Source organism: Hemitrygon akajei, chromosome 1 (assembly GCF_048418815.1).
Source record: "Hemitrygon akajei chromosome 1, sHemAka1.3, whole genome shotgun sequence".
Classification (NCBI taxonomy): Eukaryota; Metazoa; Chordata; class Chondrichthyes; order Myliobatiformes; family Dasyatidae; genus Hemitrygon; species Hemitrygon akajei.
In genome coordinates, this window is record NC_133124.1 from 79,167,248 (window position 1) to 79,180,602 (window position 13,355).

The 13,355-nt window shown below is 39.1% G+C and overlaps 1 protein-coding gene across 6 annotated transcripts in view; it reads left to right on the forward strand.

Moving 5' to 3' along the window:
- The window catches only part of LOC140728102 (intermembrane lipid transfer protein VPS13B-like), a 1,021,046-nt gene that overhangs the window by 909,041 nt on the left and 98,650 nt on the right, over window positions 1-13,355 (forward strand). For 5 of the 6 annotated variants that reach the window (XM_073046336.1, XM_073046304.1, XM_073046330.1 and 2 more), the window contains exons 41-43: window positions 7,843-8,024; window positions 9,655-10,004; window positions 11,906-12,067. In XM_073046336.1, coding sequence (XP_072902437.1) covers window positions 7,843-8,024; window positions 9,655-10,004; window positions 11,906-12,067 — 694 coding nt within the window. The remainder of the gene's footprint in view (window positions 1-7,842; window positions 8,025-9,654; window positions 10,005-11,905; window positions 12,068-13,355) is intronic. The other variant, XM_073046320.1, reaches the window with a different exon arrangement.

Genomic DNA, 13,355 nt, shown 5'->3' on the forward strand with positions numbered 1-13,355 from the left:
TATTTATTATCAAGGTGAATGGTCACAAGTGTACTCTGCACTGGCTGTGTGTTTCTCCTCCTTCTCCTGACGGTCACCTAGTTACCTGTCTCCTGCAACCTAGGGGTGACTACCTCCCCGTAGCTCCTGTCTATCACTGCGCCATACTTCTGTATGAGCTGAAGATCATCGAGCAGCAGCATCAGTTCCTTAATGCATTCTCTCAGGATCTGTAGCTCAGTGCACCTGGTGTAGATGTGTTTATCTGGGTGACTGGAGGTCTCCCAGACTTCCCACATCCCAAATGCAGTACAAAATACTGCCTCAGGAGCCATTCTCACTATACTATGCACTAATAGATGAGAAATGAGCAAATAAGAACACAGAAGGAGTAACTTACAAGACAATTTACCTCACCTAAGCCTGATCTCGCCTAAGCCTCATCAGCCACAACCACTCTAAAGACTGGCACACTCAAGAGAATGACCACTCCACTTGCACCTGTAATATTTTAATTGTCCTTCTCTAATGGATCCCTCTTGCTGATTGGTTGCTCCTCAATTCAGAGAAAGTGGTGCGAAACTTTGCTTTTAAAATCTCAATCGCTGCCCTGATTAAAAAGTGCTCTTTTCAAGCACTCCAGGTGTGGATTGTCCAACTCAAGAGAAAATGGCTCAAAGTTCTGCTTTTTAAATGCAGTTTTGAATGCAGACCTGACTGAAAGGTAGCTCTTTTTGCACAATGGTGCTTGCTGATTGGTCACTCCTCAAATCAGGAAAAACTGCCATGAAACTCTGCTTTTGAAATCTTGATCACGGCCCTGATTAAATACTGGCTGTTTTCATGCACCCCTGGTGTGGATTGTCCAATAATTGATGCAAAGTTTCGACCTGAAACACAATTCCTTTCTCCCTACAGCTTTAACTACTGAATTCCTCTAGCTGATTGTCTGTAGTGCAAGATTCCAGCATCTGCAACATCCTGTCTCTCCATAGACAGAAGAATGTAGCAGCTGCAAAATACAGAACAGTAAGACATGCCCAACACACCAAACAAAATAAAGAGGAATACAAGCAGTGAAGCTGATGGTCAGCTTTTACTTTCTGAGAAATCAAGTTACTTAAAGTTGTAGGATTTGGTACTGAGTCCAGAAGGCTGCAATATATCCACAAAGAAGATGAGTGTTTGTTCTTCAACCTTGCATTGGGCTGTCATTGTAATGTTGGCAGAAACCACAGTTTGATAGGTCACGGTGGAGTGGGATAGAGAATTAAAGTGGCAAAGAATGGGAAGAATCAAAGAATTTCCCATTTGGGATCAATAAAGTATTTATTATTCTTATTATTATTATTATTTCTGCAATATTAATAGCAGAGTAGTGAAAATCATCTAATGACTATAACAATTTGCAGTTGACATATTTTCATGTCTAAAATTTGTTGGATAATTTACACATTGTTAACAGCAAATTGCATTAAAATTATCGTTTTCATATCAAAATCTGACCCATTAAAACAGTTTTTGGAGTAACACTGAACAAATTTCTACTTCATGAAGTAACAGGTACATTATAGAACTTCGAAAAAAGGATCATATCTGTTTCAAATTAAGGAAGATGACTTGGCAAAGACGCCTCCTATTTAAGAGATCTGGAATGTGTTTTGAATGCAAAAGAATGTAGTGACTTGGGTGTATTAAATTTCTCTTTATGTTCGGATGTTGCTAAGTGGCCCTTCGCTGGGTTACTGATAAAATAGAAACATTTTACCAGCTGTCTGAAGTAAGTGAAACGGCGGAGGTTCAGTGTAAGCATCTGCAGTTTTTTAAAATTTGGTAATGGTAATTGTCCTTCTAGCACTTTTTCCTTAATTTGATGCCATTTTAAATGACTTTATGAATTGAAGCTGGTGTCTATTAAACTCATTTCCTCATTTTCTTCCATCTTTTCTGACTGTGTTTAAGTATTGAAATTATCTGAGTTAGAAACAGATCCTGAAAAGGTGTAATAATAACAGAGTTGTCGTGATGGGAGATTTTAATTTCCCAAATATAGATTGGCATCACTCTAGAGCAAGGGGTTTAGATGGGGTGAAGTTTGTTAGGTGTGTTCAGGGGGGTTTCTTGACACAGTATGTAGATAAGCCTACAAGAGGAGAGGCTGTACTTGATTTGGTATTGGGAAATGAACCTGGTCAGGTGTCAGATCTCTCAGTGGGAGAGCATTTTGGAGATAGTGATCATAATTCTATCTCCATTACCATAGCATTGGAGAGAGATAGGAACAGACAAGTTAGAAAAGTGTTTAATTGGAGTAAGGGGAATTATGAGGCTATCAGGCAGGAAATTGGAAGCTTAAATTGGAAACAGATGTTCTCAAGGAAGAGTACGGAAGAAATGTGGCAAATGTTCAGGGAATATTTGTGTGAAGTTCTGCATAGGTATGTTCCAATGAGAAAGGGAAGTTATGGTAGGGTACAGGAACCGTGGTGTACAAAGGCTGTAATAAATCTAGTCAAGATAAAAGGAAAAGCTTACAAAAGGTTCAGAGAGCTAGGTAATGTTGGAGATCTAAAAGATTATAAGGCTAACAGCAAGGAACTTAAGAAGTAAATCAGGAGAGCCAGAAGGTGCCATGAGAAGGCATTGGCGGGCAGGATTAAGGAAAACACTAAGGCATTCTACAAGTATGTGAAGAGCAGGAGAATAAGACGTGAGAGAATAGGACCTATCAAATGTGACAGTGGGAAAGTGTGTATGGAACAGGAGGAAATAGCGGAGGTATTTATTGAATACTTTACTTCAGTATTCACTATGGAAAAGGCTCTTGGTGATTGTAGTGATGACTTGCAGCAGACTGAAAAGCTTGAGCATGTAGATATTAAGAAAGAGGATGTGCTGGAGCTTTTGGAAAGCATCAAGTTGGATAAGTTGCCGGGCCTGGATGAAATGTATCCTAGGCTGCTGTGGGAGGTGAGGGAGGAGATTGCTGAGCCTCCAGCAATGATCTTTGCATCATCAATAGGGATGGGAGAGGTTCTAGAGGATTGGAGGATTGAGAATGTTGTTCCTTTATTCAAGAAAGGGAGTAGAGATAGACCAGGAAATTATAGACCAGTGAGTCTTACCTCAGTGCTTGGTAAGTTGATGGAAAAGATCCAGAGAGGCAGAATTTATGAACATTTGGAGAGGCATAATATGATTAGGAATAGTCAGCATGGCTCTGTCAAGGGCAGGTCGTGCCTTAAGAGGCTGATTGAATTTTTTGAGGATGTGACTAAACATATTGATGAAGGAAGAGCAGTAGATGTAGTGTATATGGATTTCAGCAAGACATTTGATAAGGTACCCCATGCAAGGCTTATAGAGAAAGTAAGGAGGCATAGGATCCAAGGGGACATTGCTTTGTGGATCCAGAAATGGCTTGTCTACAGAAAGCAAAGAGTGGTTGTAGACGGGTCATATTCTGCATGGAGGTAGGTCACCAGTGGTGTGCCTCAGGGATCTGTTCTAGGACCCTTACTCTTCGTGATTTTTATAAATGACCTGGATGAGGAAGTGGAGGGATGGGTTAGTAAGTTTGCTGATAACACTAAGGTTGGAGGTGTTGTGGATAGTGTGGAGGGCTGTCAGAGATTACAGTGGGATATTGATAGGATGCAAAACTGGGCTGAGAAGTGGCAGATGGAGTTCAACCCAGATAAGTGTGAAGTGGTTCATTTTGGTAGGTCAAATATGATGACAGAGGTATTAATGGTAAGACTCTTGGCAGTGTGGAGAAGCAGAGGGATCTTGGGGTCCGAGTCCATAGGATGCTCAAAGCAGCTGCACACATTGACTCTGTGATTAAGAAGACATACGGTGTATTGGCCTTCATCAATTGTGGAATTGAATTTAGGAGCCAAAGGTAAGGTACATAAGGTAATGTTGCAGCTATATATGATCCTGGTCAGACCCCACTTGGAGTACTGAGCTTAGTTTTGGTCTCCTCACTACAGGAAGGATGTGGAAGCCATAGAAAGAGTGCAAAGGAGATTTACAAGGATGTTGCCTGGATTGGGGCGCATGTCCTATGAGGATAGGTTGAGTGAACTTGACTTTTTCTCCTTGGAGTGACGGAAGATGAGAGGTGACCTGATAGAGGTGTATAAGATGTTGAGAGGCATTGATTGTGTGGATAGTCAGAGGCTTTCTCCCAGGGCTGAATGGTTGCCACAAGAGGACACAGGTTTAAGGTGCTGGGGAACAGGTACAGAGGATGTCTGGTAAGTTTTTTACGCAGAGAGTGGTGAGTATGTGGAATGGGCTGCCGGAAAAGGTGGTGGAGTCGGATATGATAAGGTCTTTTAAGAGACTTTTGGATAGGTACATGGAGCTTAGAAAAATAAAGGGCTATAGGTAAGCCTAGTAATTTCTGAGGTAGGGACATATTTGGCACAACCTTGTGGGCCGAAGGGCCTGTATTGTGCTGTAGGTTTTCTGTGTTTCTGGAAGGGAAAAAGGAAGCACTTGCAATGACATAGTTGTTTCTGCATCCTTTTCAGAACCTTGTACCTTGTGGTCACTTAATTTTAAAGTGTGGATACTGTTGTAATGCAAGAATCTGTAGAAACTTGTACACAATCTTTACTCATTGTACTCAGTCTTGCATAAGCAGCAAGTTGCTTTTACTAGATAAACCTTTCATTATTGATAGAGGAAGGAGTGTTGCCTTGTACCTGCCTAAAACCTCGCATTCATTCACCCATCTCCACCCCAGAGACGACACTTCATCAGTGACGTGGCTTCCACGTGTCTTGCTGACAACGCTGCCTCTGTCAGTCTTTGAGATGAGGTTCAGGTAAATTTCAGGGACCCTCAAGCCCAGCCACCTGCAGTCAAAATCAAAGTTATTGTCATATGCTCAAGGATAGGTCTGTACTTGAGCATGTCCCCTGCCACATGGGAACAGGTGCAATAGAAAGCTTACTTGCATCAGCATCACATGTACACAGTATCATTTAATCAACATTCATTAAATAATATGCACAGTTAAAACATAAAAATTTCATTTTAGTGCAAAGTCATCAAAATGATACTAAACTGGTGATTAGAATTTTGCTTTTTGATTCCAAACTAAATAGTACTTTTATTGATTTCACATTTCCCTATTTATCACACATTTAGAAATAGCTGAAACAATGCAACAGAGACTGGGTAGGCTAAGACTTTCCTCCTCTGGAGCATAAGAGGCTGAAGGATGACTTTCTAAAGGTTTATAAAATCATAAGGGGCATGGATAAGGTGAATGGTGACAAACTTTGTCCCAGGGTAGGGGAGTTTTATACTAGAGGGCATAGTTTTAAGGTGAGAAGTGTTTTAAAGATCAAAGGGGCAACATTTTCACTCAGATAGTGGGTATCTTGTAGTGGTTGAGGTGGTGCACTTGTCACATTGAAAGGATATTTGGACAGGTACTTGGATAGGAAAAGTTCAGAGGAGTATAGGGTAAACACAGGGAATTGGGACTAGCTCAAGTAAACAACTTGGTTGGCATGGACAAGTTGAATTGAAGGGCCTTTTACTATGCTCTAAAAACTGGTTCTGATGCTAATATTTTTAACATAAAAATATTGATTTTGAGTCCATAATAACTTAAAAAAAGATAAGTTTAATTTCACTTATCATTATCATGAAGCGCAGTTACCCCGTACAAATGATGGGATATGTACCACCTGTGGCAGGTGTAAAGCTGTGAGCCTTGAGACTAGGAACACATTTTGTCTGATCTCAGTGTGTTACAGAATGCATTTGGACTTGGGAGTGAATTCAGGGACAGAGTAGTGTGCAGGGACCAAGGCTGGCAATAAACTTCCAAATACAGTGTGACTATCCATGTGCTGGCCATAATTGGGCCCATTGACTTGGATAGTGGAGAGAGCTCCACAGTTGTTGTTTGAAATTGTGCCATGGAATATTTTATGTCCACTGAAAAGACAAACTGGTAACTCAAGCAATGCAAATCACTTTCAGCATTGCGTTGAAATGCTTGCCTGCTTTTTTTCATACTAATGTCAGACTTCAAGACTGCAACCTTCTGGCTTAGGGGCCAAGAGTGCTGCTCTCTGGCCCTTGTCTGAAACACAAGACTTAATAGAATGTCTTTGAGCAGCCATTCCTGACAGAAATGCAGTTCATTTACATTTTTCTCAAGTATCATAAATAGCTTTTTTTCAGTAGATCTACATTTCTGAATGCTAACTTAAATCTGTGGCCAGCTACTATTTTACTAAACTCTAAAGAATGAGCAGAAACATATTATGTAATCCACAAGTGCATGTTTTTGATATCCAACATTCAGTACTTAGAAACAAAAATATTTTCATGTGAATAGCCACAATCCCACTTGTCATGGTGATCATTTTGGATAAAAATTTTAATGCTGCTTGGAGCAAACCACTAACTTTCTCTATAGTAGAATCCAACAAATACTTAACATTTTACAGTTCATCTTTAGGTTATAGGTGTCACTGTAAGGTCAACATTTATCTCTCATCTCTAAAATGCCCTTGAGTTGGTGGTGACAAACTGCACCTTTATTTTTCCTTCTTTAAGGGGGCTTAGAGCATAGAAGAGTTTAGTCCATGAAGCTCTGCCTACTCCAAGATCAATCTTGCCTTTCCCTGTCACATTGACCTGAATTTTTCTTTCATCCGTGTGCCGATCTAAAAGGCTCTTGAATGTCCCTAATGTATCTGCCTCTACCACCAATCCTGGCAGTGCATTCCATTCTTTTGCCACTCTCTGTCTAAAAGACCTACCTCTGACATCCCTCTATATTTTCCGCCAGTCACCTTAAAAATGTGCCTTCTTAATTTAACTATTTCCACCATGGGGGAAAACAGGCACTGGCTCTCAATCTATGCCTCCTGTCATCTTAAACACTCTTTTAAATTGCCTTTCATCCTCCTTCACTACAAAGAAAATAGCTATAATCAACTCCACCTCTCCTCATAAGGCATCTTCTCCAATCCAGGCAGCATCCTGATGAATCACCTCTGCATCTTCTCTAAAGCTTCCACATCCTTCCTATAATGAGGAGAACTTAACACAATGATTCAGTGATTATAGCATCATATTGTTACAAGACCACAGTATCTCACTATGTGAAATCAGAATCAGGTTTAATATCACTGCCAAATGTCATGAAATTTGTTGTTTTCTGACAGCGGTACTGTGTAATACATAATTTTAGAAACTATAAATTACAATAAGAAATATAAATATGAAGATTTAATTAATTAAGTAGTGCAAAAAAGTAGTGAGGTAGTATACAAGGGTTCATTGTCCATTCAGAAATCTGATGGTGGAGGAGAAGAAGCTGTTCCTAAAATGTTGAGTGTGTTTCTTCAGACTCCTGCACCATCACCTTGATAATGGCCCTTGTTTTCATTTAAATACATTCATATCATAACCCAAACAGCCCCAACTTTGGAAGAGTTCTCAAGAACAGAACCCTGTTACAACCGGGGAAAAACTATAGAGCAGATGGGGTCTTGTTCGAAGTCCCATCTGAAAGTGATAGCCCATTTCTGACAGTGCAGCATTCCTCTTATACCTAGTATAGCCTTTTGTTTCTCTCTTTTTACAATTTATTCATATTGCTTGTTTAAATATTTTTGTGGAATATTTTGTCAAGTCTTTGCAACCCCATATTCTGGTTAAGAAATAATTCATGCTACCATGGTACAATGAAAATTACGTGTCTTAACTTTGATTGTCTATATATATCTTTAATAAATCAAGAACTTTGTGAAATTTAAATTTCAGGTTTCTTTCAGCAGAAATATGATACTGATCAGATTATTTTTATTGCATTCTCATCAGCAGTGATGGCGAGACCGGCTCTCAGAGTATCTGTGATCAGCTTGTGTCTCCAATGGCCTTGGCAGCCTGCACCAGGGTTGATTCGTGTTTTGCCCCATGGTTTGTTTCTTCTCTTGGTATCTCATTACGGCTTGTTCAGATTGAATTTCACCTTTGCCATCATTTGGATCAGCTAGGTACAGGTATGTTGTTCAAAAAATAAGTTTGCCTATTTGATTAAATCATCCTTTCAATTTAATCTAAATCTTTATTTTCTACAGTTGAAGAAGATTCAGTTATCAGTTTATGTTAAGCAAATGTATTGAATAAGTGTGCACTGAATACTTAAAGTTAAATCAGATAGCTTTCGCTGGCACTAAAGTTTATTGGAACTTTATTGTAGACTGTCTACACTTATTGCTGTCTCAGTAAAGTAGTCACATAACCAAAGAACCCACACACCCTGGAATTCTCTCTTCTCCCCATTCTATCAGGCAGAAGATACAAAAACTTCAGTGCCGTTGTGATAAGTCTATTAAATGGACCTCATATGGTATGATGGACTCTTGACATCACAGTCTACCTCGTTATGATCTTTCACTTTATTATCTACCTACACCATGCTTGAGCTAGAAACACAGCAGGGGTTAGGCAGCATTTGTGAAAGAAAAGGAGTTATTGTTTCAAGAGACTTGTTTCTTTCCAACAGATGCTGAGTATTTCCAGCACTTTCATTTTTTATTTAATAGCAGATTATTATTTTTGGGTGGCATGGATGCAATTGATTGACAAGTTGTCTTCAGTGCCATAAATTTTTATAATCCTCTGTGATTCTATTACCGGTAATTAGCAAAAGTCATCTTCTTTCATTTGGTCTTCATAGGTTAGTTTCAAAGGTTTGTTTATTATCAATATATGTCTTGAAACAATATTTATATATTTTTGTACTTATTCACAGAACACAGACATTGCTAGGAAGGCTAGCAATTATTATCCTTCAGTAATTTGTTTCTGAATGGTTGTGTTGTGTAATTTTAAAATCAGAATCAGGTTTCACATTATTGGCATATATCATAAAATTTGTTTTGCAGCAGCAGTACGTGATAGCTATAAAATACTATAAATTACAGTAAGAAATATAAATAACAATTTAATTAAATAAGTAGTGCAAAAGGAGAGAAAAATAGTGAAGTAGTGTACTGTGCATGGGTTCATTGTCCATTCAGAAACGTGATGGTGGAGGGGGTAGAGGCTGTTGCTAAAACATTGAGTGAAACATTGTCTTAGGACTCTTCTTGTACCTCCTTGATGGTAACAGTGAGAAGAGGGCATGTCCAGGGTGATGGGGGCGGGGTGGGGAGTCCTTGATGATGTATGTCGCCTTATAAAGATATTGCCTCTTGAAAGTATCCTCAGTGCTGGGGCTTTGGGCGGGGGGGGGGGGGGGTGGTGCTAGTATCTATGATGGAGCTGGCTGAATTTACAACTTTTTGCAGCTTTTTCTGATCCTGTGCTGTGGCCCCTCCACACCAGATAGTGATGCAACCAGTTAGAATGCTCTCCACTGTACATCTGTAGAGATTTGCCAGAGTCTTTGGTGACATACCAAGTCTCCTCAAACTCCTAAAAAAATGTAGCCACTGTTGTGCCTTCTTTGTAATTGCATCAATATGTTGGGCCCAGGTTAGATCTTCAGAGATGTTGATACTCAGGAACCTGAAACTGCTCAAGTGTTTAAGTCAAACACTTTGTTGTGAAGCTTTAGTCACACTGAATAAGATTGTGGATCTCCCTTCTTGCATGATTACTTGAAATATTTATTTTATACCACAGCTCAACCCAGCTGCCTCCAGACATTCACGCCTGATAGAAAGTTGCCTTCTGAGCAAGAATACATGGTGATTTCTCTGAAAAATCCAAACGTCTACTTGCGTCAGTGGTCTGATGGGCCAGTCTGCCAGGAATTCCAGTTCTCCACCACTATCAAATGTAACTTGCTGGAATACCGCAACCTCACCATGCTCAATATTTTAAAACCCTTCATTCTTCATGGACAAGTGGCCATCAGCAACAGCTCTGTGGAGCAACTAATGGATGGAAACGTGTTTATTGATCCTGTGTTTATCAATGTGGGACAGCATGCAATCCATTCATTGGACACAGCAATCCGTGCTTGGAAGCAGGTATGTTAGTACAAGGGTAACCATGACAATTTATTTCTATTATTGACTTCTGAGATCATTGGAGCAGAGGTCCTCTAATTGTTGACTGAACTGTATTCTAATTCTTTACTACAGATGATATCTTTCAATATTAATTTACCAAGCATAAACTTCATTTACAGCATTATATTGAGAGCAGCACTGGTTTGACTCAGTTGTTATCAATCCACAGAGTATTAATTTAATAGAGGTAGCTTCTTAAATAACAGGCACCATTATTGTCATTTTTAAAAAAATAATCAGAGGAATCCCAGCAAATGGAATCAAAAAATAATATTCTGTGCCAGCAATTAATTTCAGCTCCATATGTCATCACCCAATGAAAGTGTCTTATGAAACATCTTTTTTTCCTTCTTGGACCAACTAATACATCCTTACCCCAGCATCCTTCCTGCTAGTACCAGCTGCCTGTGATTGGCCTATAATCCTGCAAGCCCTTCTCCTCCATGAACCATTTCTCTGATAGCTTATTCCAGTTACTCACTACCCTTTTGTTCTGCTATATTTATCTCAGAAAGTTTAGTATTTTGGTGCCTGTAATTAAAATTTTTACATGAATATCTTAGTCGTTCTTTTTAAAACTGAGAATTGTTCTATCACATCTCTATATAATAAAGAACACAGCCCTATATTTATCCTATTTACTCCTGGTCATAAAGACAGCCAAGGTATGGCGTGCAGTAAAGCTAGGATCGAGTCTTGGGAATTAAAAGCTGTGCTTGCATGTGATTGCTTCTCTCTAATTTGTATGCAATGACCAGATTTCTTTTGCAGTTCTGGCATGTTGCAGAAATGTCCTACTCTTTGGCTATTGCGAACTGATGTCAGTGGAAAAATATAATGTCCTTATTGGTTAACAGCTACTCAAGCACTGATGGTTTATAATCATATTACTTTGGATTCGATCCCAATAATCACTCTGACACTGTTCACAGATTGATGTAAATTTGATCTTTTCCTTTTAGGGTGTTGGGCAGCTCTTATATACCTGTAATGGGGTAGCTGAGGGCCTCTCATGGCAACTGTATCTTAGATTCTTTGTTGAGTTTCTTCCCTTTGTTTTTAAATTCTACTATTTTTCTCTCTTGAGGATGGGGAGCAGCTGGCCAAGCTTGGCCTGCAAAAGCACAAGGCCATGCTCCTGTGAGTATAGTTCACTGGATCAAGTTATCCTTGTAGGCTGGGTTACAAGAGTTTTCCCAAGTGTGGTAGGCAGAGTTGAATAGTCAGCAGCCAGGAACTGAATTGCAGAACCATGCCCTGGAACTTTCCTTAATCCTCCTGTGCAATTCTGTGTTTCTTTTCTGCTTATCTCACATGAACATATAGTAAGGATGTTTGATATTACGTTTTTTACTATTTTCCCCTATTTTTTTCTTCTAAGTTACTTTCCTTGCATCGCACTGTACCTTGTGTTTTTGATGCTATGTACTTCTCTCTATTCAAAAATAATGTTTGAATCACTTTGCTGATTACTTTGGCCAAACTGAATGCTTTGTTCAGACATGAACATCTTAGCTCTGGTGCTTTTGGAATGCTGAGCTATGATCTGATTATGTTTGGAGTCATCTAAAGTTAAGCTTTGAAGACAGTGCCAACTGCAAGTTCTAAATCAGTTTATATATTAGACTCACAATCTCCAGAAGGCTCCTTTATATTTTTTAGAGCAACTGTTTTTTTTAAGCACTATAGAGAATTTGAAGTGCTGGTGTTGACAGTAAACAGCTTTTGTCAGTCGTGAAGTATTAATCTAAGTATTCACATCCTTTGGCTTTCAAAAGCTGCAGCATTTACCACTTAGGTACGTGACTGCTAATCATCCTTGGGGCTGATCTAATGCGTGCTGATATTCTTTGTTTCAGAACCAACATCCAGAGGCAGAGGAATTGGTCTTCAGCCACTTTGTGATATGTAACGACACCCAGGAGACATTGCGGTTTGGCCAGGTGGATACCGATGAAAATGTTATATTGTCTAGCCAGCATAGCCATCAGTACAGTTGGCGTTCCCACAAGTCCCCGCAGGTATTACAAAATGATGATTTCTGAATTATTGTTTGGCGTCTCTCTCTGAGAAATAAACAGTAATAGTAACAGCAGGTGCCTTGAAAGAACTTTTAATTACAGTTGTAAGTTTAAAGCAAGCTTTTTATTTGTAGCTTGTTGCTGATACACCAGTGCAGCTGCCTCTGTTACAATTCAGTTAAAGACAGCTAAAAACAAAGAGGTGCTTATCCCTAATGCTCCTAGCAAGTTAAGCTAAGCAACCAGCTTTAAAGACCATAAGTAACTTTTCTTTATTCTGCCCTTAAGATGTAAGGTTGTTGTTTTCCTCCTGGCTGCTGTATAACAGTAATGAGTGCTCTTGCCTTCTCTCTCCCTGGAAAACCTGTCATCGTTGTTAAAAGGAAGTTGTGGAAGGAAACATATTTATCAAACTCAGTTATGCAAAGTTTTTGAAAAATGTTATCAAGCATGAGGCAGTGACATGTTGTACGTTTCACAAAAGTATTTGTAATTCATTTCATTTTTAAGCAATCTATCTGTGACAGTTGCATTTACGTGGAGTATGCTCATATGTACCAGTCCTGCTTGAACCCGACCGTGTAACTGTGAAGATTTTCTAACTTTAGTTCTCAACGTAAGTTTCTGAAAGGAACTGGAAAAACAGATGATTGAATTCAGATCAAGTGCGTGAGCTTCTCTCTGCCATGGAGTCTCAAAGCTTCTCTCCCACTTACTCATCTTCCTTACAATGACTCATTTTTTTACGTCACTCAGATAACACCTCCTCTCCAAGTCCATTTCTTTTTACTGAAGTTCACTGTATAAAACTAGCACTACTCTATACTTTCAAATTATTTTGAGACTTTCTGGTTATACCATGAATGAAGAAGTATTGGTAACTGGTTTATTGTTGTCACATGCACTGAGATAAAAAGAAAAAGGTTCTGTCTGCGTGTCATCCAGACAGATCATTCCCTACCTAAGTATACCAAGGCAGTACGAAAGGAAAACAATAATGGAATGCAGATTATGGTGTTACACTGGTAGAGAATGTTCAGTGCAAGTAGCCAAATAAGGTACAAGAGCCATGAGAAGGTAGATTGAGAGATTAAGAGTTCATCTTTATCATATGAGGTCCATTCAATACATCATTTAACAAGATCAGAATCAGGTTTATTATCACTGACATCTTGTGAAATTTTTTGTTTTGTGGCAGCAGTGCACCGCAATACATAAAAATACTATAAGATATAAAAATAGATATTTTAATAAATAGTGTTAAAAAAGAACAAAATAGTGAGGGAGA